Source organism: Ornithorhynchus anatinus, chromosome 9, assembly GCF_004115215.2.
Source record: "Ornithorhynchus anatinus isolate Pmale09 chromosome 9, mOrnAna1.pri.v4, whole genome shotgun sequence".
Taxonomy (NCBI): domain Eukaryota; kingdom Metazoa; phylum Chordata; class Mammalia; order Monotremata; family Ornithorhynchidae; genus Ornithorhynchus; species Ornithorhynchus anatinus.
Window position 1 is genome coordinate 40,821,245 of NC_041736.1, and position 26,569 is coordinate 40,847,813.

Genomic DNA, 26,569 nt, shown 5'->3' on the forward strand with positions numbered 1-26,569 from the left:
GGCAAGTTACTTAACTTCTCGGTGCCTCTGTTTCATTATCTGTAAAGTGGAGATTCAGTACCTCTTCTCTTGCCTACTTAGACCGTGACCCCCACGTTGGACAGGGATTCTGCCCAACCTGATCATATTTTACCTACCCCAGTACTTAGTACAGTGCTTGGCACATAGTTAAGTGCTTAACAAATATCATTATCATTATTCTAAGGGCAGGAGGAGTCTTCAGTGTCCATTCCCTTAGGGAATTCCATCAATTAGTCCCTATGGACCCCTTAAATCCTGGTGGGGTAAAGAAGGATTGAGTGTTCACCTCACCTCCAGCTTTCGAGGACAATGAAGTCACAGGTCCCATGGTGGAGAGAGAAATCACAATTAGTCTCATGCTTTGTCTATATCACTTAAAAACAACTTCCCCCTTGGAGACAGGGACTATTCCCCTACAGCTTGCTAACATTACTTTTACCTCAGGCTATGTCTCTGTTTCTCTAAGGGCAAAAATAATGGGCACGTTTTCAGGACGGACCTTAGCATCTACTTTCTCCTGAGGGCATATATTTTTGGCATCCAAGTCTCAATTAAAAGCTCCCCATGTAAGAAAAGAAGGTCGTCCCCCCTGCTCCATTTATATCCCCAATCCACCCCATTCCCAGAATGCTTCTGTGAGGGACAATAGAAAGAAGGGCAAATATTTTAGAAACACCTAGCCCCGACAGTGGTTTTCTGATAAAGGCCCATACCTCTATAGAGACTTAGAAAAGATACTTAGTGCCTTCCCCCACTAGTTTCAGAACTCCCTGGGCCAGCAAAGACTTTGGCTTTTGGCAAGTATAGCAACTGAGCCTATTCATAGCAGCCCCTATACACCCTGCTTGTTCCTGGTCCAGTCCCCACCAGAATTGAGGTTGCCTCACTCTGGAGGACTTTTGGGGTTCAGCTTAAAGCACAGTGGGCCCCAAATTTCCAGGTCTCCAGTCTGCATTGCTTCTATCATGCCAATCACAGGACTGTGCTTAGTACAGTGCTCTGCACATAGTAAGCGCACAATAAATACTATTGAATGAGTGAACTCAGGGGCCCCTAGGTAGCAGGAGACAGTGATGGGCAAGGTGACTGTAGGACCCATTTTGGGTGGGAATGCAACATGATGCAGAGGCCACTGTTTGAGTCACAGCTGCTGCCACCTGGGGACCCTATGCCTCAGACAGATCCAGAAGCCCTGATGCCCGGGTGGAGACAGGACAGAGAGAGGACAGAGGCAGTGGAGCTCAGGATGGGGGTGTGGGACTCTAGAAGGGCAGCTGCAGACTCCGGTGCGTGGCTCTGGTGCATAGCATGGCCCAGGTCCATCAACCACGTCCAGAGGTTGGCAGGCCACCCAGGATGATGGCTTGGCAAGCTTATTCTGGCTCATGTTGCAGGAGTCTCCAATGCCTAGTATATGTAGAGGAGAAACCGTAAATCAAAGTGAATCAGAAAGAAGTTTTGTTTTGGGGGGGGGAACCAAGATGGAGAAACAATGCAAAGACCTCACCTTGGGGCATGTATCCTGGAAATCATGGGAAGTGGTTCAAGGGGACACCTCCTAAGTCATGTGGGAGCCTCGGGAGAATAGAAGTTGGAGAGCAGCTCTCACTTTTCTCCCACAGCAATAGGATGGGAGGGGTAACGATCAAATTCAGGGGAAGCCCAGACACCCTCCTGGGTCCTGATGCCTCTTTGAAGTCCCAGGCAGACATTTGTAGGGTGATTTGTGGCCATTAAAGAGAGATCAAATAGGATTGGATATAGTTCTTACCCAGCCCTGCCATGCAGAAGGCGAAATTCAGCCCGGAAAGTGGTATTCCACGAGGCCCAGATCACAGAGGGCAAGGAGAAAAATGACAGTTAGGATGGCACATGGTGAAATCTAGACAAGAGCACTAGAGCACAGGCCCTTGCAGCAACGGGACGCTGTATCAGCTATGCCAACCTCTATCCCCGACCTCCCTGCCTGGGATGGAAAGAGATAGTCGGGGCATGGAGGCAGTGGGGAAGGGAGTGACAGTTGATCCGCGAGAGATGGAGCCGGGGAACATTTGCCCGGAGCCTCCGAATAGCACTGGGCCGAGTCGAAAGAAGGGGTTGAAGGCGAAGCCTGGGTCGGTGTCCCAACTCCACCTGGCTTCCTCCATCCCACCGGGCTGCCTCTCCTGGCAGAGTCGCCACTACCCTGCATTTATTCAAAGCAGACTGGAGGTTTCAAATTCCAGCATGGGAATTCAGGGGAAATGCAGACACCCTCCCGGGTCCTCATGCCTTTTTTAAACCTCAGGCGGCCACTTATAGGGTGACTTTTGGCCACTAAAGAGAGACCAAATAGGATAGGAAAGCACGTTGGGAGGTTAGATTTTCCACTTTCCTGGCCCCATTCATCCCCTCATCTGACAAAGCAGCAGATTCTGGGAGGAATGCTCCCTCTCCCCCCAACCACTACCACTGCTGTCCTATTTAACCACCCTGTAGGAGTTGACACTGGCATGATGGCACAACCTTGAGGGCACCTAGAGAGGCAGGGCCTAGGGCTCTGGATTCCCTCAGCCAGGGCTCAGGTGTCCAGCCTTTCTCTTTCCCAAACATGTTGCAGGGGGCAGAGCTCCCTACTGGAGGCAACATCTCTGGTCGGGTACATTTAGCCTCCACAGTACTGGGTTAGGAAATGTCCTTCCTTAAGGGAAATGAGACCAGGGTAGGGAGCAGATTGATTCTCACCTCCAACTTGGACGGCAGCAGAATAACACACAAGAGATGGCATTGGGTGACCATGCACGGAGACCGGTAGGAAGGGGGAGGAATAGAAAGCATAGTTAGTTTGGCTCTACTACAACTTCTCCTAGGCCCAACCCGGGGGCTGAGTGCTCACCTGCGGCTTTTGGGGTGAAGAGATGAATCCAGCAAAGGAGATGGTGTCAGGTGTCCCGGGTCCCAGTGGGAAGCAGAGAGCCATCACAGTTGGATTATTGTCCTGCACTTAAAAGGTAGCCTCCCCTTCCCTTCTAAACTTAGGCATCCCAGGGCTGGAATTGGAAGGAGTGATTCTGGTGCCTCTCCCTTCTCCACGGGGGAAGAGTGGGATGGTTTAGGAAAGGGAAGCCAGTTGGGGATGTAGAGTTTGGGGATGGTGGCGTTAATGGCAGGAGCAGCGTTGTCCTCCATCTCCATCCCCCTACCCCACTCTCTCTTCATCCCTTAAGTCTATCGACACGGCAGGGAGCTCGGTTTGCTGGAATTCTTAGGAGGAGACCATGCTATGGCTCGCCCCAGGAGTTCCATGCTGGGCTCCGGGACTCCTGGGTCCCATTGACAAGAGTGGAGGAGGTTGGGTGAGGGGGGAGTGCTGGATGTGATACTTTTGGGGAATTTCCCTTGCCTTGGGGTCGGTGTCCTTTCTCATAGAAGGGGAACAATTCCTGAGGAAGTCACCATCCATAAGGCCAACAGCTGCTTGGGATGGGACGAATAGACGGTGAGAAAGGTGGGAGAGCTGAAAGAGAACCCCAAGAGCAGTCCTCACCTCCGACTTCCATAGGAACGGGAACACCCCGGTAGTGGAGAGGGATCCGGTGGGCCGCAGGCACGAGCAAGGGGCACGGAGAAATCACAGTCAGTTGGAGATTCTGATCATTCAAGTCTCAGACCTTCTCCCTCCCTACTCTCCAGTAGACCCAGGGAAGTTGCAGAGTGACAGGAGCCCCTCATGGAGATTTCAGGGAGGGTAACATAACTCCATGGGGCTCAGGCTTGGGGAAATGGGCTCCCCAAGGCTGGAACTGAAGTGTTCTCCAGAGGGCCCAGGAAACTTCCTTCCTTTACCGAGCATAAGGCAAAAGATCTGCCTCTTCAAACTGACCTATGTCCCACTCAGCACCTGTGATTGATCCCCTTGGAGGATCAGTGCCATTTAATTTTATGGACCCCCTCCCACGTGATATCTGATGCTTTTATGTCATGGCGCTCATAGACCGAAGTGATGACATCCTTATGTACCACTAGATCCCCAGACTGCAGCTGCCTCATAGCAAAAGCTGTTGCTGCTAACCGCTCCCTTCAATACCAAATAATTGTATTTATTGTACAATTAATCGATTGAGTGCTTACCCTGTGCAGAGTATTTCACTAGGTGGTTGGGAGGGTACAGTTCAACAGAGTTATTTATTTATATTAATGCCTGTGTCCCCCTCTGGACTGTTAATAAATTATAGATTATAAACAAAAGTACTGTGGGGCTGAGGGTGGGGTGACTTAAGTGAATATGCAGCATTTTAAAGGTACAGATCCAGGTGCATAGGCAAGGCAGACAGGAGAGGGAGTTGGAGAAGAGCACAATTAGGAGCTCAATTAAGAGCTCCCAGCTTAATTAGGAACCTGGGTTCTAAAGGACCTGGGTTCTAACCCCAGCTCTGCCACTTTTCTGCTGTGTGAGCTTGGGCAAGTCACTTTAATTCTCTGTGCCTCAGCCACCTCATTTGTAAAAGGGGGGTTAAGTCTGTGAGCCCCATGTGGGACAACCTGATTACTTTGTATCTACCCTAGTGCTTAGAACAGTGCCTGGCACATAGTAAGTGTTTTACAAATACCATCAAAAAAAAAGGGGGGGGGGAGGCCTCTTGGAGATGTGATTTTAATAAGGCTTTGAGGGTGGGGAGAGACTTATGTCAACCTGCTCTGCCTCTCCTCACACCCTCCTCCCCAAAAGCCCTAGCCAGGAAGGAGAAGGAAAGGGGAGGGGAGGCATGACAAGCCAGCCCTGGCATCTGCATCCATATCAATAGCTGCCCCCTTCCTACCTCATTCTATCCATCTCTCCCTTAGCTGGGGCTGGGAAGGGGCGGGGAGGTGTAGCTACAAATGGGAATTGGGGGGCTGGGACTCACTGAGCCACCCCCCACCATTGCTGATTGCAAATGGTCTCTGCAAGTGCTCACACACACTCGCGTTCTCTCTCTCTCTCTCTTTCCCTGCCTCCCTCTCACCCCCACCTAGTGAAGGAAAGGGGATCTTGGGGCAGAGTGTTGGAGGTTAATCCATTAGGTGGGGGCTGGGGTAGGGGAGTGAAAAGCTATGATAAAGTACCTGGTTTTGTGGGACAGAAAGCAGCTGAAAGGAAAAATCTCTGCCTAAAGAAAGACCCTTATCCTGTAAATGGACTAAGGCCGGAAGCAGTATGGCCTAGTGGAAAGAGCACAAGACTGGGAGCCAGGATACCTGGGTTCTAGTCCTGGCTCTGCCACTTGCTTGATGTGTAACCTTGGCCAACTCACCTTCTCTGTACCGCAATTTCTTCATCAGTAGAATGGGGATTAAAAGCCAGTTCTTCATCCCCATTAGATTGTGAGCCCCATGAGAAAAGGACTGTGTCTTAGCTGATGACCTTGTAACTACCCCAGCGTTTAGTACAGTGCTTGGCTCATACTAAGCGTTTAACAAAAACCACAGTAATCCAAGTGACTAGAACCCAAAGCCTTGGCAGTCTTCCCCTAGAGGTGGTCATTGTTTCAGAACTGCATTTGTCCTCCTACCCAAGGACAGCCTGCACCTCACTGTGCCTCAACTCCCTCATTTCTTCTGCCTTCCCTGCCCTGGAGGTTGAGAGCGCTCATCAGTCAGGGCTTCTGCGGCCCCTCCCTGAAAAGGGTGGGGAATCACATTTGGGCGACTAGAACTGACCGGAACAATCAGAGTGCGGCCCAGCTGGTTTCCAGAGGGCGGGGTGATCCGGCTAGGACGGGCTTCCTCTCCCCATAGAAGTAGAGGAGTGAGGAAAGCCAAATAGTGAGTGAAGACCCCATCTGAAAAAGTCCTGTGGGTCATAAGCCTGTGGTTTCCTCCAAACCTCAGTTACTGGGGTTACCGCCAATCTCAACTCAGAAACCAGAGGTGGTTCCCTTCGACTGAAGGATTCCCCTTCTTCCCTCTCTTCTATTCCCCAGGTTCCTCCTGAACCTATCCACTCTCTCTCCCTTCCCTCCCGTTATCCCTTCTCCTCTTCTCTCTTTTCCTCTCCGGCAGGCCACTGAGAAAGGGAATCCCAAGCAGGGAAACAGATGCCTTTTAGAGAGTCAGCTCTCCACCCAACATCTGGTGCAAGGGGGCAGAGCGGAGCGGGGGCAGAGCTGATGGGGGAGCCAGAGCTGACCGGGGTGAAGAGCTCTGTGGAGGGAAGAGGTGTGCAGGGGGAAGAGATGTGCCAGGGATAGAACCGAGAGGGGGGACAGAGCTGTGTGGGGAGCAGTGCCGAACAGAGGTCAGAATCGAGCAGTGAGGCTGGGAATTCCTGTTTCCCATTTAGTAATCCACTTTATGAGGCTGTTCCCACTCTAGGAGAGCACCACTTTCAGGTGAGGCTGAGAGTCTAGAGGCAGAGGATGAAAGTGAGAGATAATTACGGCCTTGTGAAGCGGTGCTGTCCAGTGTCAATGCCAGGGCCAACAGGAGCATCAGGGCCTTCATCCTGGAATCGGCAGGAGACTGGATCTTTCTGCAGTCTGAGCACCTTCTCCACCTTTATACCAGCCAAGGGGGAGGGGAGTGTGCCTAGCACATGTTGGAGCCCTCAGTTCCACGTACTCTCACTGACCCAGGTACCTGCCTCAGGGTTGCTGCCTCTCCAAATCACAGCCAATCGAGAGCCTTGGAGCAGTGGAGGGAGGGAGGGAGGGAGGGAGGGAGGAAAGGAGGGGAGGGAGGGAGGGAGCAGCGGCCAAAATGGTCTTCAATCTCCTTCCTTCCATTGTTCCCCAGGCTTGAACATACCTAGTCTCTTGGGTTGCCCGCCAGGGCAGAACAGCAGGACTACAGCAGAGCTGATGGCAGGGAATTGGCAAAAGCATGGAAGCAGTGAGGCCTAGTGGATAGAGCATGGGCCTGGGAATCAGAAGGACTGGGTTCCAATCCCGGCTCCACCATGTCTGTTGTGGGACCTTGGACAAGTAACTTAACTTCTCTGGGCCTCAGTTCCCCCATTCGTAAGATGGAGATTAAGACTTTGAGCCCTATATGGGACAGACACTCTGTCTTATATTGTCTTGTATCTACCCCAGCGCTTAGAACAGAACATAGCACTTAATGAATACCACGATTACTATTATTATTTTGGAGCCCTTCACCTCCAGGTTGAAGGGTCCCACAGTTTTATCAGCTGGACTCCGAGACCTATTGGTCCCAGGCCTCTCACAAGATCCGAGAGTTTTCCATCAGAGTTGAAAAGACCCAAAATGGCAGCTTTCTGACAAGTTCCTGAAACCTGGCCCCATCCAATTCTCACCCCATAAAAAGGCAAAAAGGGCCCTCTTTTTGCAACCCCAATCCCACCTTCCCACCCCCCAGTCTCAAAATGAAAAGTTGGCACTTCTGTTGCAAGGTCAGGGAGGGAAGGGTGGAGGAAGGAAGAAATATGGCAAGTTCTCAGAGCCAGAAGTGAGGATGCTGGAAGGCAGAGAAAGTGTCCTCCAGTCCCAAGCTGCTCAGGATTGGCTTATCCAAGAAGCCAAGGAGCAGTAGTCTGTGTCTCATTCATTCATTTGTATTTATTGAACGCTTACTGTGTGCAAAGCAATGTACTAGACACTAACTACTAAGTCTCAACACTCAGGGGTCCCATGTCTCACCCACCACTCAGGGGTGCTGGGTGTCCACTCCAAAGAATCAGCCTATGAAATCCTCAGAGTTAAAGTAGGAGGAACATCTTAATCTCATCTAATGACAAGCTTTTAAATTTAACCCACATTGATTTTAGTTTAATACATTTTGATTACAGACTTATTTTTTCTTCTCTTTAAATGGGAGTCAGAAGACCTGGGTTCTAATCCCAGGTCTGCTACTTGCCTGCTGTGTGACCTCAGGCAAGTGTCTCTTAATTTCTCTGTCTCAATTTCCTCACCTGTAAAATGGGGTTCGATACTTGTTCTCCCTCCTGTTTAGATTGTGAACCTCAGAAGGGATAGGGACTATGTTTGGCCTGATAAACCTGTATTCACCCCAGAGCTTAGTGCAATGCTTAACACATAGTAAGCACTTAAATACTATATTATTAGTATTATTTTGAATAACTAGAACCCTACTGTACTACACTATTGTTATAGTGGAGTCTGTTTGCTCAATTATGTTTACATTGCAGGTCAACTTTGTTCCTTTGCTAATAATGACAACTGTGGTACTTGTTAAATGCTTACTGTGTGCCAGGTACCGTACTAAGCGCTGGTGTGGATAAGCAAGTCGGATTGAACACAGTGCCTGTTCCATATAGGTTCACAGTCTCAATCCCCATTTTACAGATGAGGCAGCTGAGGTCCCGAGAAGTGAAGTGACTTGACCGCGAGCACACAGCAGACAAGTGGCAGAGCCGGGAATAGAACCCATGCTCCCAGGTCCGTGCTCTATCCACTATGCCTAATCATTTGGCTTATTTTTGATATTAAAAAATTTCAGTCAGCCAAGTTGCTGGAATACGAGGCACGCTTTCTTTTTCTATCTAGTTTCTCTATTTAGCATCTGAGCGTTGCACCAGGCTTGGTCTCTCAGGAAATAGAGCCAGCCCTCCGTGTGGAGCTGATGTTCAATGGACCTGGGCTGATGGTGAGCATTTTCTCCTCCAAGCAAACTGAAGTGTGCGTGGAAGGAACTGGTGTTTGCTCAGCCTTTGTTCTGGCCAGAGATCCCAGCAAATGACCCAGGACTAGACATTTGTTCCTCTCCCCAATTGTCTACGCTGCAGGGACCTTTGCACAAACAGGCAAACTGAGTCTCCATTGTTAGTCTTCATGGAGGTTGCAGGCTGGTTCTTGGCAAGCGAGGAGCTGGGATCCGGAGGCTGGGCCCTAAGTTCTGCCTCGGAGCCTTCCCTCATCCCAAGAATAGGAGGAGGAGTTGTAGGGGAGCAGAAGGAAGTCAAGGACAGTCTCGACTTCCCTCCCGCTTCCTGAAATGGAATCAGAACCGAGCCCAGGGAGGAATTCTGGGCCCAGAGTTAACCTGAAATTCCCTGTGTGATAGGGACACCAGGAAAACCATCAAGTCTGCTCAAACCATTTGGAATTGGGCTTTCCTTACATCTTAAAGCAGCAGGAAGGATCCCCTTGCTGAGTTGATGATGATGATGATGATGATGTTGGTATTTGTTAAGCGCTTACTATGTGCCGAGCACTGTTCTAAGCGCTGGGGTAGACACAGGGGAATCAGGTTGTCCCACATGGGGCTCACAGTTTTAATCCCCATTTTTTACAGATGAGGTAACTGAGGCACTGAGAAGTTAAGTGACTTAAGTTAAGTTGCAGTTTGGGACCCAAACTATCCCAGGAAGAATGGCTCTGTCCAAGGAAAGGAGAGAGGATGTGTTTGTGAACCACAAATAGGCCCCAGAATCATGTTTGCAGTGTCCTGTGCAGGGCTGCTTCTCTGTGCCTCAGTTACCTCATCTGTAAAATGGGGATTCTAGAATGTAAGCTCCTTGTGGGGAGGGAATGTGTCTATTGTTATACTATACTCTCCAAGCACTTAGTACAGTGCTTTGCACACAGTAAACCACTCAATAAATATGACTGAATGAATGGATTAAGAGTGTGAGCCCCATATGGGACATGGACTGTGCCCAACGTGACTGGATTCTATCTACCCCAGCACTTTAACACAGTGCTTGGTACATAGTAGATGCTTAATGAATACCATAACGGTCATCCCTCCTTCCCCCCAAAAATAAACAAATCACAAAAACATCACACATCACTTAAGCACCTAGCTATCTCTTTCCCTCTTCTAGCATTTATGTACATAACTTTAAACTCTGTGGCCTCCCTCCATGGAGCTGTAATTTATTCTTGTGGTCATCTTCCCTACTAGATTGTAAATTCCTTAAGGACAAGGATCGTGATTACCAACTCCATTGTACTCTTCCAAGCGTTTAGTACAGTGCTCTGTACAGCACTTCTATCTATTCCTGGTGCTTGGCTATCTCCTTTCCTACCCAAGGCAGAGGAGCTGGGATGGCAAAGCAGCACTCCTCGGCTGCAGCTGCTCAACCCAAATGCCACAGTTCCCTGGCTAAATCGGAGGCTGTTTTAGCTATAATTTTGTTGATTAGCCTTTCATTTGTTTTTTACTCTGATCTCTCTCTGGGCTGTTTCACATGTTAATTGCAATGTGGGTTCAAAATGTTTCACAAGGTGGTTTATGATTAACTCCAAATTAAATTAAGATCAGGGGAAAGTCCAGCATAAAAGAACTGTTACATAACCCATGAGACTCAAATGTACTTTGTTTTTGAGCCCCACACTCATTTGGGTCACTGCCTTCCCCCTCTAAAGTACCGTCCGGGTTCTGCAGCTTCCAGAACCAACCTTTCCCTTTTGTTTTCAGGAAGATGCAGGCCATTTCAGAGATACTACTCTAACAGCATTTGCTAAACGTTTACTATGTGCCAGGCACTGTACTAAGCACTGGGGTAGATACGAGTTCATCGGAGATACAAGAGATCACTCTTACGCTTGGAGAAGCAGAATGGCCTTGTGGAAAAAGCATGGGCCTGGGAGTCAGAAGACTTGGGTTCTAATCCCAGATCCACCAATTGCCTGGAGTGTGACTTTGGACAAGTCATTTAACTTCTCTGTGCCTCCGTTTCCTTAGTGTAAAATGGGAATTAAATACCTGTTCTCCCTATTGCTTAGACTGTGAGCCCCATCTGTGGACAGGGACTGTGTCTGACCTGATTAACTTATATTTAACCCAGTGCTTAGTTCAGTGTATGGCACAAAGTAAGCATTTAACAAATACTATAAAAACCCCCTCATCATTCTCATCATCCATTTTGTCCCTTCTCAGCCTCCAGCAACCATTTTCTTCTGCCTGACCCACTTTGCAGCCACACTAGTTAATCATGGTGTTTACTGGGCACTTACTAGGTGCCAGCTCTTGGCTAGCCACTGAGGTAAAAACAAACAATTAAGACACAGTCCCTGTCTCACAGACCCCTTCGCCAGCTTTTCCGGGCCTGTTGCTGAGGCTAACAAGCAGGACCCTTCCCAAACCTTCATGATAACCGGGAAGAACCAGAAGAGTTGAACAATCCTCTCTGCAGTTCCCTGAGGGAAGGCTATACAGGCTGATGGTAATAATAATAATTGTGGGATTTGTTAAGTGCTTACTGTGTGCCAGGCACTGTACTAAGTGCTGGGTTGTATATAAGCAAATTGGGTTGACACAGTCCCTGTCCCACATGGGGCTCACAGTCTCAATCCCCATTTTACAGGTGAGGTAACTGAGGCACAGAGAAGTGACTTGCCCAAGGTCTCAGAGTAGACAAGAGGGAGAGTCAGGATTGAATAATAATAGTAATGGTATTTGTTAAGCACTTACTATGAGCCAAGCACTGTTCTAAGCAGTGGGGTAGATACAGGTTGTCCCATGTGGGGCTCACAGTTTTAATCTCCATTTGGTGAGGTAACTGAGGCACAGAGAAGTTAAGTGACTTGACCAAAATCACACAGGTGATAAGTGGAGCCTGGATTAGAATCCATGGCCACTGGCTCCCAAGCCTGTGCTCTTTCCACTAATCCACGATGCTTACCCATGACCCTCTGACTCCCAGGCCTGTGCTCTATCCACTATGCCATGCTGATCATGCTCAGTACTGGGCCCCTCAGCTAGGTCAGGTAACCACAAAGAATGGCTTCTGGCTCCCTCAGAGGCACATAAGCAGCGTGGCCTAGTGGAGACAGCACAGACCTAGTTTGTTGAAGGCAAGGAATATTTCTGTTTATTGTTATATTGTACTCTCCCAAGCATTTAGTACAGTGCTCTGCCCAAAGTAAGCGCTCAATAAATATGATTGACTGAATCAGAGAACCTGGATTCTAATCCCAGCTCTATCACATCTGCTGGTGACCTTGGGCAAGTCACTTCACTTCTCTGTGCCTCAGTTACCTCATCTGTAAAAAGGAGATTAACCCTGAGCCCCATATGCGATACAAACTGTGTTCAACCTGATTAGTTTATAGAACAGTGCCCCGCCTTAAAGCCATTTAACAAAAGCCCCCTTTAAAAGGTTGTTTGAACTTACTTCTATTGTCTTACTGAACCTTGGGTGGATCAGTTCATTGGCTTTCTTCTGTACTGTGCTCCCCTAGTTGGCTAATTAGAACTTTGCTATCACCTCACAAAAACCAGGCCTTCCATGCATGAGCAGAGGAGGCAGGGGAGGCCAGATGAATGCAGGGGCTTTCGGGATTGTAGCCCAGGGCTGGGCCCGCCCCACTGAGCCCTGAGCCAACTTATTCCAGCTTTCCACAGTTTGACTATTTTTCCCTGGTCCCTGAGAAGTGCAGTTCCGACTGCCTTGGGTGGCACCCACTAGGGTAGGAAACACCCAGGGATGCTTGACCACAGGTTGGGACACCTTCTGGGAGCTCTGCCCTCCTCACCTCCATGCGTGGATGGTGGTGCTGGTCCACAGAGTAGGGGCAACGCTGCTCCTTTTTCCCCAGCCCCGCGGGCTCCTCCCATCAGAAGCAGCCCCCACCGCCATCCTCACTCTCTTCCCTTAGCCTCGTCCTCCCTACCTGGGCTGGGCTCCGTATGGCTTCAGGGTTGCTCTGGGCACCGGCCTCATTCGGCCTGTCCTGGAACCGTGGGTGGATACTCAAAAGCCCCCATCCCCCCGCTGTCACTGCCTCCTCCCAGCTCCAGCTCTCCCACGTTCCCCTCAGCAGCTGCTCTGACCTGCACCTCAGGCCTAGCAGCATCTTTGCTAATGAGCGCTAACCAGTAGGTGACCGGCTGGGCAGCCGCGGGGTTATCATTGGATTCCCCGACCTCATGTCCAGCCCCCGGGAAGCAACTGCCACACGGCAGGTTTCCGACTGTGCTGGGGCGCACTGGCTACGGAACCACGGAGGGAGCGGGGCCGGTTCCTCTTCCGGCTTGGGAGCCAGAGTCTGGCGTGGCACCTGCTCCCTTCCCGGCAGGGGAGAGAACTGGGTAGGGATTGAAGTGAAAAGGATAAGGGGAGGAGGCAGTGGGTTGACTAATAATAATAATAATGTTGGTATTTGTTAAGCACTTACTATGTGCCGAGCACTGTTCTAAGCGCTGGGGGAGATACAGGGTAATCAGGTCGTCCCACGTGAGGCTCACAGTTAATCCCCATTTTACAGATGAGGTAACTGAGGCACAGAGAAGTCAAGTGACTTGCCCACAGTCACACAGCTGACAAGTGGCAGAGCCGGGAGTCGAACCCATTACCTCTGACTCCGAAGCCCAGGTTCTTTCCACTAAGCCACGCTGCTGTCTGACTAGACAGAGAGCACTTCTGGACAAGCTCTTTTTGAGGGAGCAGATGGACCAGGCTGCAGCATAAAGGAGAGAAGACAGAGACTTGAGTTGCTTTTGCTTGAGTAGAATGCTACTAGCACCAGTTCCGCTCCATGCTGATAATCGTCTCACTTATCCTCACCAGTTTGTTTTTTTTAATTAGAAAATGATCTTTAGGGTGGCAAACGCATTAAAGAAACGCAACTATCATTCCATTTTGATCTTCCCACATTATTTCTTACTTCTTGGATGGTCAGGGTTGTTCTCACCTCAACCTGCAAGGTGGGCAGAGGGAACGTCACTGTGACTTTCAAAACAGGAAATGGAAACATGCCCAGCCAGGCAGGGTCATGAGCCCTGAGCAAGGAAGAGATACCTGAGAAGAAGAGCGGGCCACACCTGCTGGCTCATTCTGGAGGCAGGGGATGACACCCACTGACTGTACCCTGAGAAGCAGCGTGGCTCAGTGAGAAGCAGCGTGGCTCAGTGAGAAGCAGCGTGGCTCAGTGGAAAGAGCATGGGCTTTGGAGTCAGGGCTCATGAGTTCGAATCCCAGCTCTGCCACTTGTCGACTGTGGGACTGTGGGCAAGTCACTTCACTTCTCTGTGCCTCAGTTCCCTCATCTGTAAAATGGGTTTAAGACTGTGAGCCCCATGTGGGACAACCTGATTCCCCTATGTCTACCCCAGTGCTTAGAACAGTGCTCGGCACATAGTAAGCGCTTAACAAATACCAACAAATACCAACATTATTATTACCCGAGCAGAGGAAATGTAGAACCCCGTGGGTTCCGGCTATAAAAACCAGCCTAGCTCTGCAGTCTCCCTTTGCCTTTGTCAAGGGAATCAAAGTTGGGGACGCCTCTCCTCCCTAACCTTTTAGCTCTGACTTATAGTCTCCTCATCCTCCCCGCTGACCCAATTAAAAAATTCAACTCAGTCTTTCACCTACTGGAGGCCCACTCTTGCTTAATTGGGCAGGTTGAGATTTCCCTCCCAAACTAAGCCTGATGGCAGCAGACACCCAGTAAAACAAAAAGCCAGTAACGACAATTCACCAACAGCAGCGCCTGGGCCCACTCAGGGCCCGATTCAGCTTTAGCAAGCACTGGCCAAAGCCCGGGAGCCATGCTCTCTCCCTGCCCGCCCCCTTGACCCCATATAATCATTCTAAAGGGCACAAGTGTGATCCAAAACTTTTACGTTTTTTACAAAAAAGAATCTTTCCAAGACCATGGAGGCTTGCAATTCCCCTCCCCAACACTTCCCCCACCCCCTCCCCCAACACAGGCAGCCACAAAGGGGATAGAACTGGCCTGGGCAGGACCACGGGCCAGGGCACAATCCAGATTGAGTGCAAGCACCAGTCATGCTTCTCATCGGAAGAGCGGCGGCCTCGTGCTCCCCAGATGGCTCTCGATCCTGCCGATGAGGTAAAAGGGTCGAGGGCAGGGACTGTCCTGAGGAGCCGGATGGGCAAGAGAGAGGAGGGAGAGCTTCCGGAGTCTTGACCACGGTAGGGTGTGAAAGCCACTCCACGGACAGGGATGAGGGCTCCTTCTTCCTTCCTTCCTAGACGACAATGGCTTCCGTCACACTGAACTCCGAGCAATCGGGGCACATGGTGAATGAGGGCGGTGCCCACTCTTTCTTAGTGTCATTGCTCACCCCCTCGAGGTCCTACCCTTCTCCAACCTAGAGAGTGGAGTGGTTCTGAGCATTTTTCTCCAGGAGGGCAGCACAAACCCAGGCTCCTGGCATCTGGGAGTAAATTGTTCAAAAGTCAAACTACTACAAGGTCAAGCATTCCCTAGATCATTTTGTCAACCATGTCAAACATCGGAGGTCAGTTGACCAAATCAAATGCTGAGAAAAAACAAAATGCGGCTTTTGTGCAAGGAAGACAAACTGATAGTGGATTCAGTTGATTCTTAGTGTGCTGATGATTTAACATCTGATGGGTTGATTCAGTCTTTAGTTGTTTGATGGTTTTAGATTGCTTATGGTGTCCTGGAGTCCACAAATAGATGGGGCCCGGGGCCCGGGGCCAGGGCTAAGAAGGACTGGCTGCCCATCTGGACATGGGCATGGCAGAGGCCCATAGTTCCCCTGCTGGCACTATGCAGTGGGCCAAGCCAAGCTTTCTCTTCCAGGTGACTGTGGATTCCTCAGAAAGCAGAAGGAAGGGATGGGGTCGTGGAGAGATGGAGGGAGCCACAGGCCTCTTCCTAGGCCTGATGCACTCGGCCTTTACCACATTACCCAGGTCGAGGAGACTGGTGATTTGTGTCCCAGGAGAAGGGGATAGAGGTAGGGTCCCTGGGTGGGTGACATCGGCTGAGGGGACAGGGTGGAGTGGCTCTCCGCAATTAGGGCCCAGGCAGCGGTGAGGAATGGGCAGGGTCAGTGAAAGAAGACAGCTAAGGCGGGGGCCAACTCCAAGGGGAAAGCAATGAGGCAGGAAACAGAACAAAGCTGAGATCCAGCAGGTTGCTGGGATCAGGGACCCGGGTCCTCTTCATCTTTAGAGTGGAGGAGTGGTGGAGGAGACACTCTGGAGCGAGGGGTTCAGTCTACGGCCGAGTCCTACGGGTTGGCGGACAACTCAGTTGGTGTCATTAATGGGGGCAGGGTTGCCAGAGAGCAGGCTCTCCCGCTCACTCTCCTCCGAACTCAGTTGGCCTCGGGCCAGCAGGGGCCTGTGCAGCCCGTTGTAGAGAGCGGTGCCTGTCAAGAGCACGAGGAATCCCAGCACCTGCAGCCCATGGAAGGTCTCCCAGCCCAGGGCCAGGCTCAGAGCCCAGATGACCACCGTGCGCAGACTGTCCAGGACCATGCGGGTGGTGGCGCTCAGCTCCTTGGTGACGCTGATGCCGGCAAAATTGAAGAAGGCGATGCTGCTGATGTTGCCCAGCAGGGCCAGGGTGATGAGCGGCTGCCAGCCCACCTGGCAGAAGGCATCCAGGGCATCTTCTAGCACACCTCGGGGGTTCCCGCTGAAAGCCCCCGCGGGGATGTAGTACATCGGCACCAGGAGCAGAGAGAGGATCACAAAGCCAAAGAATCCTGTTGGGGGGATATTGCGGGTGACGTTCGGCAGGGATCAGTTGGGCCAGCCCCCTCCTTGAAGGACCCCCTAGAAATGCTGAGCTGCTGCCCCTTTTCCTGCCAAGAGCGAATAATCCCATAGGAAGCGCAGGTTTTTGACACACCTTGGCTTGGTGGAGCAGGGGAGAGCGTGTTCTCAGGGCCCCTTTTCTATGTACCAGACCCTCTACCCTTTATCCCTTTACGCACCCTCCATTCCTCAGGGCTTCTCACACCAGCCACCACTATTCCCTCCTTCCCACTTGCCCTTTCTTACTCTGGTCTCACCTTCTAGCCTTCAGCCCCACCTGCTGTCAAAACACTCCTGTCCCTTGCACACCCTTTTCATTCAACCCCTGTTCCCCCAACTCCATGCATACACCAAGGGCAGCAACTGCACCTCTGACCGCTGAGCCAGGAGGCTCTGGGGATGAAGGGGAGAGAGGATCTTCAGGCTCCAATCCCCATGATGCTGCCCACCCCCCATCCTAGCTCCTGGCCCAGCCGTCCCTTCCCACCTCAAGGGTGAAGATAGGGGAAGGAGGAGGAGGAAAATCAGATATCAGGAAAACCGTCGCAGGTTGGATCGAGGAAGGCCCAGCCCGCTGCAGGGAAAACTGTACAATAAAGATCATAATAAGGGATTGATTCTGCTGAATTTACTCTTATTCTTTCCTTGGGGGTAAGTCTTTCTCCTCTCTGGACAAGCCTCGCTGTGGGTAACAGTCTGAATGAGTGACCATGTATTTTTTTCCCAGCACTCAAGGCAATGCCCTGGACATCGTACAATATCATTATCAGCACCACCATACACCCACAGTGGCTTGACACTTCCCTCCCCTTCAGGTGTACCTTCTGTGCCCACGGCCCTCAACGGGTGTACATCATGCTTGTAGACAAACTTCTCTTCCAGCACCATCTGGATGGAGACAATCACCTGGGCCATGATGATCAGAAGGTCCCCTGAGCGGGAGAAGATCAGAGGAGAGTCAGAGGTTGTGGTGGAGGGTGGGGCCGCAGGTGGGATAGTGGCTGGGAATAGTGAGGGGACAGGAGAAGGAAAGAAACTCCCAACTTGGGCAGAGAACCAAGTTGAAAGTTGGGGTTCGGAGGATGGGCCAGCAAGAGGCCTTCCTCGTCTGGTGAGAATCTGAGTTATCGTAGGAATCGGAGATTTTTCAGGTCCCACCAGAGAAGAGGGAGCGATGGCAGTTAGGATTCAGAGAAGGCAGGAGCCAAACTAAGCGTTCTTCCTCCCCACTGCCCTCTGACATCATTGGTTAACACAGGCTGACCGGTTACGGGAGGCCTGGAGCCACGTTGGGGCTGTCTGCTCTCACTCCTGGCTCTTGGGTCCCCCTGAATCCACCCCAGCCAAAAATCCCGCTCCTTCCTGTTCCCCATAAATGCCCAGCCTCATGATACTCACCCGTGATGACTTCACTGAGTTTGTGCTGGTCGTCGTGTTTGCTAAGCAGGTCTGCCATGCCCACCACCACCAGCCCCGCGATGGTGGTGAAGATACCCAGCCACTGGCTCAGCACTAATTTCCGTCCCAAGAAGGCCACAGACAGCAACCCCGTGAAGATGATCACGGCTCCCCGCAACATCTGGAAACTGGAGGCACTCGTCATGTTCAGGGCTGCGGAGGGAAGGAGCGGGGAAGATTGCAGAGAGCCGCGCGGGGTGTGTGGGGGGAGCCCCCTCCCTTCCTAGGGCCCATGACTCACCCACATACATGATGCTGGTTCCCGTCATGTCACAGAGAGCCGGCGGCAAGAAGAGCAGGGCGTTGAAGGGCCGGGGGGGCTCTGTGCCGGGGTCCACCCGCTGCCGAGCCCGGCACCGCATGAGGTAGAAGGCCACCAGGCAGGAGAACTCCCCCAGGAACATGCCTACCGCCTGCGAAGTGGAGAGTCACACTCGGCCCCAGTATTGTCAGAGGGGACTGGGGTCTCTCTGGCCAGGCTGGAGCTACCGTGGACGTGGCATGCCCTGGCGGGTTAGGGCCGAGACACCAACACACTCAATCCTGCCTTGGTCCCGATGAGCAGTGGAACCCTTGACCTTCGGTTCAGTGCCTACTGGAGAGCCCAGGCCCCCCCTCCCTGGCCCTGGCAGCCTGAAGGCACAAGAAAATCCTGCCATTCTCCTAGCTGCCCGTGGCTCACTTCCTCCCCAACCTCTCCCCCAACCACCGGCAGTGTGGCTTAGTGGAAAGAGCAGGAGCTTGGGAGTCAGAGGTTGTGGGTTCGAATTCTGCCTCTACCACTTGTCAGCAGTGTGACTTTGGAAGAGTCGCTTAACATTTCTTTGCCTCAGTTACCTCATCTGTAAGATGAGGATTAAGCCTGTGAACCGCATGTGGGACAACCTGATTACCTTGCATCTACCCCAGCGCTCAGAACAGCTCTTGGCACATAGTGAGCGCTTAACAAATACCATCATTATTATTATGATCTCTCAGACATGGCTCAGACAGAGCTCCCAGTGCTGGTGATCCCAGAATCAATCATATTTATTGAGCATTTGCAGTGTGCAGAGCACTGTACTAAGCACTTGGGAGGGTACAATACAACAGAATTGGTAGACATATTCCATGTTACAGTCTGGAGGGAGAGAAGTACATTAATATCAATAAATTACAGATTCGTACATAAGCTCTGAGGGTGGGGTGAATATCAACTGCTTAAAAGGTACAGATTCAAGCGCATAGGCAGTGCAAAAGATTGAGGAAGGGAAAAGAGGGCTTAGTTGGGGAAAGTGTCTTGGAGGAGATGTGGTTTTAATAGAAGCCGTGACTCATGCTCTGATCACTTGGTAGCCTGTGAGTGACGGCTCAAAACTGGGAGGGGTGTGAGTGGAGGGATGGGAGAAGTGCTTTACAAGAAGCAGCCTGGACTAGTGGATACAAAACAGGTCTGGGAGTCAGAAAAACCTGGATTCTCTTGCCCACTCATCTGCTGTGTGACTTTGGGCAAGTCACTTTACTTTCCTGGGCCTCAGTAACCTCAACTGTAAAATGGAGATTAATAATAATAATAATAATGTTGGTATTTGGCCTCTGACTCCTAAGCCCGTGCTCCTTCCACTGAGCCACACTGACTGTGAGCCCCAGATGGGACTGTGTCCAACCCAATTAGCTTGTATCTACCCCAGAGCTTAGTACAGCATCTGGTACAAAATGATTCACAAATACCATTTAAAAAAAAAAAAAAAAGGTGGTACCTGAAGGAAAGGATGCTGAAAGTTGTGCTCCTTGCTCCCTCCACAGCCCTTGGCCGAAAAGTTGTCAGCCCATCTGAAGCAGAGACGGGTCACAGTTAGGTAAAGTGGAACACGAGCTTCCCTCTTGCAGGAAATCCCAGTGCTCCTAAGACAATCTCTAAATCCAGACCAGCACCTCCCTCACCCCACCAGGGTCTGATACACCCAGACACTTGGGCAACGGGATGGGACTAACTCAGTGGTCGCCTGTTCTGGGTTCCGACTCATCTGACTTGATGATTCCCAAGCTGCAGTTGCCACTTGCTCTGCCAACCCGACAGCCAGGTTGTCCTGCGTTCCTCGAGTCCTCCCGCTCAGTGACCCTCTGGCCCCATCCACCTGGCTCCCCCTTCTCTCAGGACCTGTTGAGTTACAGGTCTGGCCTCCACCCCTCACACCCTAAAGATGGGATTCCCTGAGAGGGAGTTTGTGGCAGGGAGTGTCTCACTTGGTTCCTTACTTGAGACCATGAGAAGCAGCGTGGCTCAGTGGAAAGAGCACGGGCTTTGTCAGAGTCAGAGTTCATGGGTTCGAATCCCGGCTCGGCCACTTGTCAGCTGTGTGACTTTGGGCAAGTCACTTAACTTCTCTGGGCCTCAGTTACCTCATCTGTAAAATGGGGATTAAGACTGTGAGCCCCACGTGGGACAACCTGATTCCGCTGTGTCTACCCCAGCGCTTAGAACAGCGCTCGGCACATAGTAAGCGCTTAACAAATACCAACATTATTATTATTATTATTACCTTGGGTTGGCTCCAGCCCAGTTGCCGTCCCTTTTGCCCCACATGCCTCAGGTAAGCTACGAATCCTGTCCTTTAACTCCATCTGGCAGGGCGCCAGGGCCACTGCTAGGCTAGGAAGCAGGGAGGCTTCCTAACCAGGCTCTCGGACCTGAGGTCTTTGGCACCCTCCGACTGGGGCCCAAAAGCCCAGAGAGGCAGAAGTCAAGCCCGCAATGCCACAACTGGAGAGGAGAGACTCCTAAGGCAGCCAGGGCCTCCCATCCACCAGCTTGGGGGTCTCAGCCTTGCAGGTCCCCTAGAACTTCTCTCTCTGCTCTGCCCAGTGGCAACGGCTGGGGAGATCCCACAGGTTTCCCTGCTCCTGTTGGGGGACCTCCCGCCCATCCCCACAGTGGCCCTGTCCCTACACAAAGTCATTTCTTTTTCATTCATTCGTATTTATTGAGCACTTACTGTGTGCACAGCACTGTACTAAGCGTTTGGAAAGTACAATTCGGCAACAAATAAAGACAATTCCTACCCAACAACAGACTTACAGTCTAGAAGGGGGAGACAGACAACAAAACAAAAAAAAAACCCAAGTAGACAGGCATCAATATAAATAAATAGAAAGCTGCAACCTCTCCACAACCTCTGATGACAAAAAAGATAGGAGGCTCAACCGTTGTCTGTCTCTGGCCCCCAGGTCAGCCTAAAGACTGAATGGGTGTCCTCCCCCTGAATGCTGCTGAACTGAAAATAATCAGTTTGGACCCAGCAGGTCCCTCTGCAGGGGCCGGGGATCCCGGGGACCCCAGCTGCAGATTGTGTCTGCTGGGCAGTGCCGTCCCCCCGGCTCTGGGCCGCACCAGGCACTTCTCTTCCTTAAAACAGTCAGTCATTCTGGCTGCCTCCCCTGGAAGGCCTGCCCGGGCTTGCCAGATGTGCTGGCTGCTTTCCCGAGTCAGAGAAATGGAATCCCTTTGTATCAGCAACAAAGGTGATGGGGCTGTTGTCCCCAGGGATTGGGTGTCAGTTCAGCGCTGCCCCTCATCCTTACGGGTTCCCCGCTGGGGGGTGGGACCAGCGGCAGCGGCAATCTCCGCTCCCCAGCCAGAGACGACCAGCCCACTAACCTCTCAATTCCACACCCTCCTGGAGTCCTTAACGTGGAGCCAGGAGACAACAGATTCCCTGAAGGAACTATCTCCACTCTGCTGGGCTGTTCTGAACTCCATCCCCAGGGACAGGGAGAGGGAAGCAAACAGGCCTTTCTGACTCCCCAATCTCAAAGGGGCCCAAAGTCGTGGGCCTCTTGCCACAGGCATCAGATCCCCCCGCTCCACTTTGGGGCCAAGATGTGGGAAGGGCTGGAGGCAGAGGAGCAGAGGAGTCAAGAATGAGGAAGCTGGGAGCTGCCTGCCTTCAGAAACTTCCTCTGGTGGTCCCGGAGCTCTCAGATTCAGCTTCCCCTCTCTCAGTCTGCAGTGAGTTATCCTCCCTTCCCCTCCCCCAGCTCCAAATGTCATCCTCAGCACTTTCAGAGGAGGCCAAGGAGGGAGTTGGGAGGGGGGAGGCGGTTGGTTTGGTCAGTTCACGGCACTGGACCATGCTCCTAGAACCTTTCTTCTCCTCCCCCAACCCTAGCCCCCAGTGAATCAGCATCTTTCTCTTTCAGGAGCCTCAGTGCCCTCCCTGGGGTCCTGCCAGTTCTGTGTAATGAATGCAGCAGTCAGCATGGCTGACACGGAGCTGGACTCCTAAATCCCATCCAGTCTGACTCAGAATCCAACCATCCCACCCCCGTTCTCTGAGCAAGATGGGGAGAAAGCAGTAGCTAATGGTAAAGCCAACCTAATGGATAAGGTAACCAGGCTCTGGGATCAGGCAGGCTTAGGAAGGTCTTCTGATGACCGGCCCTGTCTTTACTGCTCAGTTCGGAGTCAGCCGCTCCCACCTCCCCTTCCACTCCCAGCCTCGGCCCAGAGAGCCACGCTGGCATTGACTGTCTAGTCATTTGACATGAGATGGACTCCTCCATAGTCAGGAACACCTCTAGCTCTCATTTACCCTTTTTACTGAAACCCGTGTGGGCCTAAACCCTGGTCTCCAGTCCTACCACCAGGCCATTCTCTCATTCTCTGAAGGATGGAGAACTAGAAGGTGGAGGAAAGGCTCCTGGCAGAGCAAACCCCTCCGTAGTGATGCCCCAGGTTAAAGTCCGGCCTCTGTGAGGATGGGGCTGTTGTGAGGCCTTTCGGAGTCAGAAGGGAGAGGAAGACCCCAGAGGAATCCAGTGTAAGGGTCAGAAACTGCAACATCTGCAATGTGATATGACAGGTCCAGAGCTATTTCTGGGGCCGAGAGACCTGCCCTCGGCTCTGGCAAACTCCCCCTCGGTTGCTCACAGCTAGCCAGTTCTTAGTGGCTCATGGAGGGAGATGGACCTGTGAGGTTTCCAACCGCTGGATCTTGGGGTTGAGCTTACTGGAAACTCAGGGGCTTTGGGACACATTTGGAGGGCTGTTATGGACATTCTTTGCATCACCTCTGACGGAGCACCTGGACTCCTTGCAATCCAGGAGGCCGCTGTGGGCAGGGAACGTGTCTGCAACTCTGTTATATTGTACTCTCCTAGGGGCTTAGTATCGTGGTCTGCGCACAGTAAGCGGTCTGCACACAGTAAGTGCTCAATAATTAGAATTGATTGACGAACCACTTTGCCACCCCCCGCATGACAGAGTTCTGGGCTGGGGGGAACCTACCCACCCAATTTCACCTCCTGAAAGTAAATTAAAACCCCACGCAGATCTTTAGCACTCATTGAAATAAGAAATATGCATCAATCTGCATCAGCTCTGGGCCTCAACTGCTTCCTGCCCAGGAAAAATAGGAGACTATGGGACCTTACTATGAGTGTGTTTCTTAACAATATTTCCCAGCTGAAACAGTAAAAGCACACCATCTAAGGGGCATTTAGCTTTTACAGCAAAATCCCAGGCAACTGAGGTAAAGTTACTACAGCCTCGCTTCTCGTGGACAGGGACACTCCCATCGGGTCCTCTCCACACTCCAGCCTTGTGGCAGTCTCTCTTTCTGAGGACGGTGTGCAGGGCAGCTGAGTTTCCTCCTGAGTCTGTCCCTGGGACACTGTAAGCGGCGTTTGGGGAATAATAATAATTATGGCATTTGTTAAGCTCTTACTACATGCAAAGCACTGTTCTAAGCGTTGGGGAGGATACTAGGTGATCAGGTTGCCTCATGTGGGGCTCACAGTCTTAATCCCCATTTTACAGATGGGGTAACTGAGGCACAGAGAAGTTAAGTGACTTGCCGAAAGTTACACAGCTGACAAGCAGGTGAGCTGGGATTTGAACCCATGACCGGCTCTGACTCCCAAGACCATGCTCTTGCCATTGAGCCACGCTGCTTCTCTAAATGTCCACCCCAGGACCCCCGTTCATCCCCTGCCACCATAGGCCCCACCGCATAGCTTCTGGTGTTGGCTGAGCTTGAGGCAGAGGGAGACTGGTCAAAGCCCCTGGCAGGGCACCAAGGAGCTGCCACCCTAGCCCTCGATTATTGGAGTTTCAGTACAGCGCTCTGCTCACAGTAAGCGCTCAATAAATACGATTGAATGAATTGAATGAAAGGGGGAGGACGAGGTGGGCAGGAAAGAAGTCCAAAAGAACTGAGAAGCAGTAAGGCCTAGTCAGAAAGCACAGGGGCTTAGGACCTGGGTTCTAATGCCGGCTCTGCCACGCATCCGCGCTGTGACTTTGGGCAAGTCCCTTCACTGGGCCTCAGTAAGCTCATCCCTAAAATGGGGATTAAGACTGTGGGCCCCACGTGGGGCCGCTTCCAACCTGATTAGGTTGTATCATTTAGACTGTGAGCCCGTCATTGGGCAGGGAGTGTCTCTATCTGTTGCCGAATTGTCCATTCCAAGCACTTAGTCCAGTGCTCTGCACATAGTTCTGGAAAATGGGGATTAACTGTGAGCCTCATGTGGGACAACCTCATTCCCCTGTATTTACCCCAGCGCTTAGAACAGTGCTCTGCACATAGTAAGCGCTTAACAAATACCAACATTATTATTATAGTAAGCGCTCAATAAATACTATTGAATGAATGAATCTACCCCAGTGCTTACTACAGTGCCTGGCACCTAATAAGCGGTTAAAAAAGGGATCAGATAGGTAGGAACAGTCAGAAAAACTGCTGGGCCTCCTAGGAAAGGGCCCGGGGACCCTGCGATCAGGGAATGGGGTGGTCGCGTGATCTCCCTCTGGGGAGGGACTGATAGGGACTGGGAAATGCTTCCAGATTGGGAAACCCTTTGGGATTACACTCCTACCCTGTGTGGCCCGGAATGAGAAGGGGCGAACCCCGCACCCCCGTGACTTGGGAGGCCTTGCAAGACACAGTCTGCAGCAGGGGGTTGGAGAGGTCAGGGAAGGAGACCCTCGGCCCTTCTGCCCCCGACTATTCCCCGGGGGTAAATCCCCGCTCCAGAGGTGCCCCTTTCCCCCTCATTCATTCAATAGTATTTATTGAGCACTTACACCGTGCAGAGCATTGGACTAAGTGCTTGGAATGGACCATTCGGCAACAGATATAGATCACCCCTGCCCCATGACGGGCTCACAGTCTAAACGGGGGAGACAGCAGAGCAAAAGGGAACCAAACAAAAACATGACAACATCATCAAGATCAACAGAATCATGGGGGTGGACGCCTCATTAAGAAATAATAACAATAAAAATGTTGGTATTTATGTGCTTACTATGTGCAGAGCACTGTTCTAAGTGCTGGGGTAGACACAGGGTCATCAGGTGAGGCTCCCAGTCTTCATCCCCATAATAATAATAATAATGTTGGTATTTGTTAAGCGCTTACTACGTGCAGAGCACTGTTCTAAGCAGTGAGGTAGATTAAGGGTAATCGGGTTGTCCCATGTGAGGCTCACAGTTAATCCCCATTTTAATAATAATAATAATGTTGGTAGTTAAGCGCTTACTAGGTGCAGAGCACTGTTCTAAGCACTGGGGGAGATACAGGGTAATCAGGTTGTCCCATGTGAGGCTCACAGTTAATCCCCATTTTACAGATGAGGTCACTGAGGCCCAGAGAAGTGAAGTCACTTGCCCACAGTCACCCAGTTGACAAGTGGCAGAGCCGGGATTCGAATCCATGACCTGAAAATAAATAGGATAATGAATAATATATGCAAACATCTATTTGTCTCGACCCCCCTCCCCCCCCTTCTCCCGGACTCACTTGGCAGACAGCGTGTTGATGGAGCCGGTGATGAGCATAAGGCCGGCCAGGAACAACTGGTACTTGGTCCAAGCCATGGCCTGGCAGGGGAAGGGAAGGAATAGGAGGCAGGGAGAAGGAGGAGGAGGAGAAGGAGAAGTAGGAGGAGGAGAGGAAGGAGAAGGAGGAGGAGGAGGGGAAGAAGGAGGAAGAGGAGGAGGGGAAGAAGGAGAAGGAGGAGGAGGGGAAGAAGGAGAAGGAGGAGGAGGGGAAGAAGGAGGAGGAGGAGGAGGGGAAGAAGGAGGAGGAGGAGGGGAAGAAGAAGGAGGAGGAGGAAAAGGAGGAGGAGAGGAAGGAGGAGGAGAAGGGGAAGAAGGAGGAGGAGGAGGAAAAGGAGAAGGAGAGGAAGGAGAAGGAGGAGGAGGGGAAGGAGGAAGAGGAGGAGAAGGAGGAAGAGAAGGAGGAGAAGAAGGAGGAAGAGGAGGAGGAGGAGAGGAAGGAGGAGGAGGAAGGAGGAGGAGGAGAAGAAGGAGGAAGAGGAGGAGGAGAGGAAGGAGGAGGAGGAGAAGGAGGAGAAGGAGGAGGAGGAGAAGGAGGAGGAAGAGGAGAAGGAGGAAGAAGGAGGAGGAGGAGAGGAAGGAGAAGAAGGAGGAGGAGAGGAAGGAGAAGAAGGAGGAGGAGAAGGAGGAGATTAGGTTTGGCTCAGGCCTCCCGGTTGTCACCGGCCCAGAGTGGGCACAGTGGGCGGCAGCGGCAACAGCAGCTGCAGGCGACGCAGGGCGCGAGGCAGAAACGCTTCCTGGGCAGCCGGTCACCTGACCTCAGTCAGTTGGCCCCGGGCCCCGCCCCCTTCATGGGCGTGGCTTCTTAGAGGCCCCGCCCCGCTCGGGGGGGGAAGTGG

General features: G+C 51.7%; 1 protein-coding gene across 1 annotated transcript; it reads right to left on the bottom strand.

The window, feature by feature from the left end:
• Positions 1-14,516: 14,516 nt before the first annotated feature.
• On the bottom strand, positions 14,517-25,846 carry SLC35F6 (solute carrier family 35 member F6). Its single transcript, XM_001520464.3, has 6 exons — positions 25,690-25,846; positions 19,648-19,720; positions 18,150-18,321; positions 17,849-18,061; positions 17,272-17,382; positions 14,517-16,398 (listed from the first exon to the last, which is right to left on the bottom strand). The coding sequence occupies exons 1-6, from the start codon at positions 25,764-25,766 to the stop codon at positions 15,938-15,940; spliced, it is 1,107 nt and encodes a 368-aa protein (XP_001520514.1). The 5' UTR covers positions 25,767-25,846; the 3' UTR covers positions 14,517-15,937.
• Between the last annotated feature and the right edge of the window lie 723 nt (positions 25,847-26,569).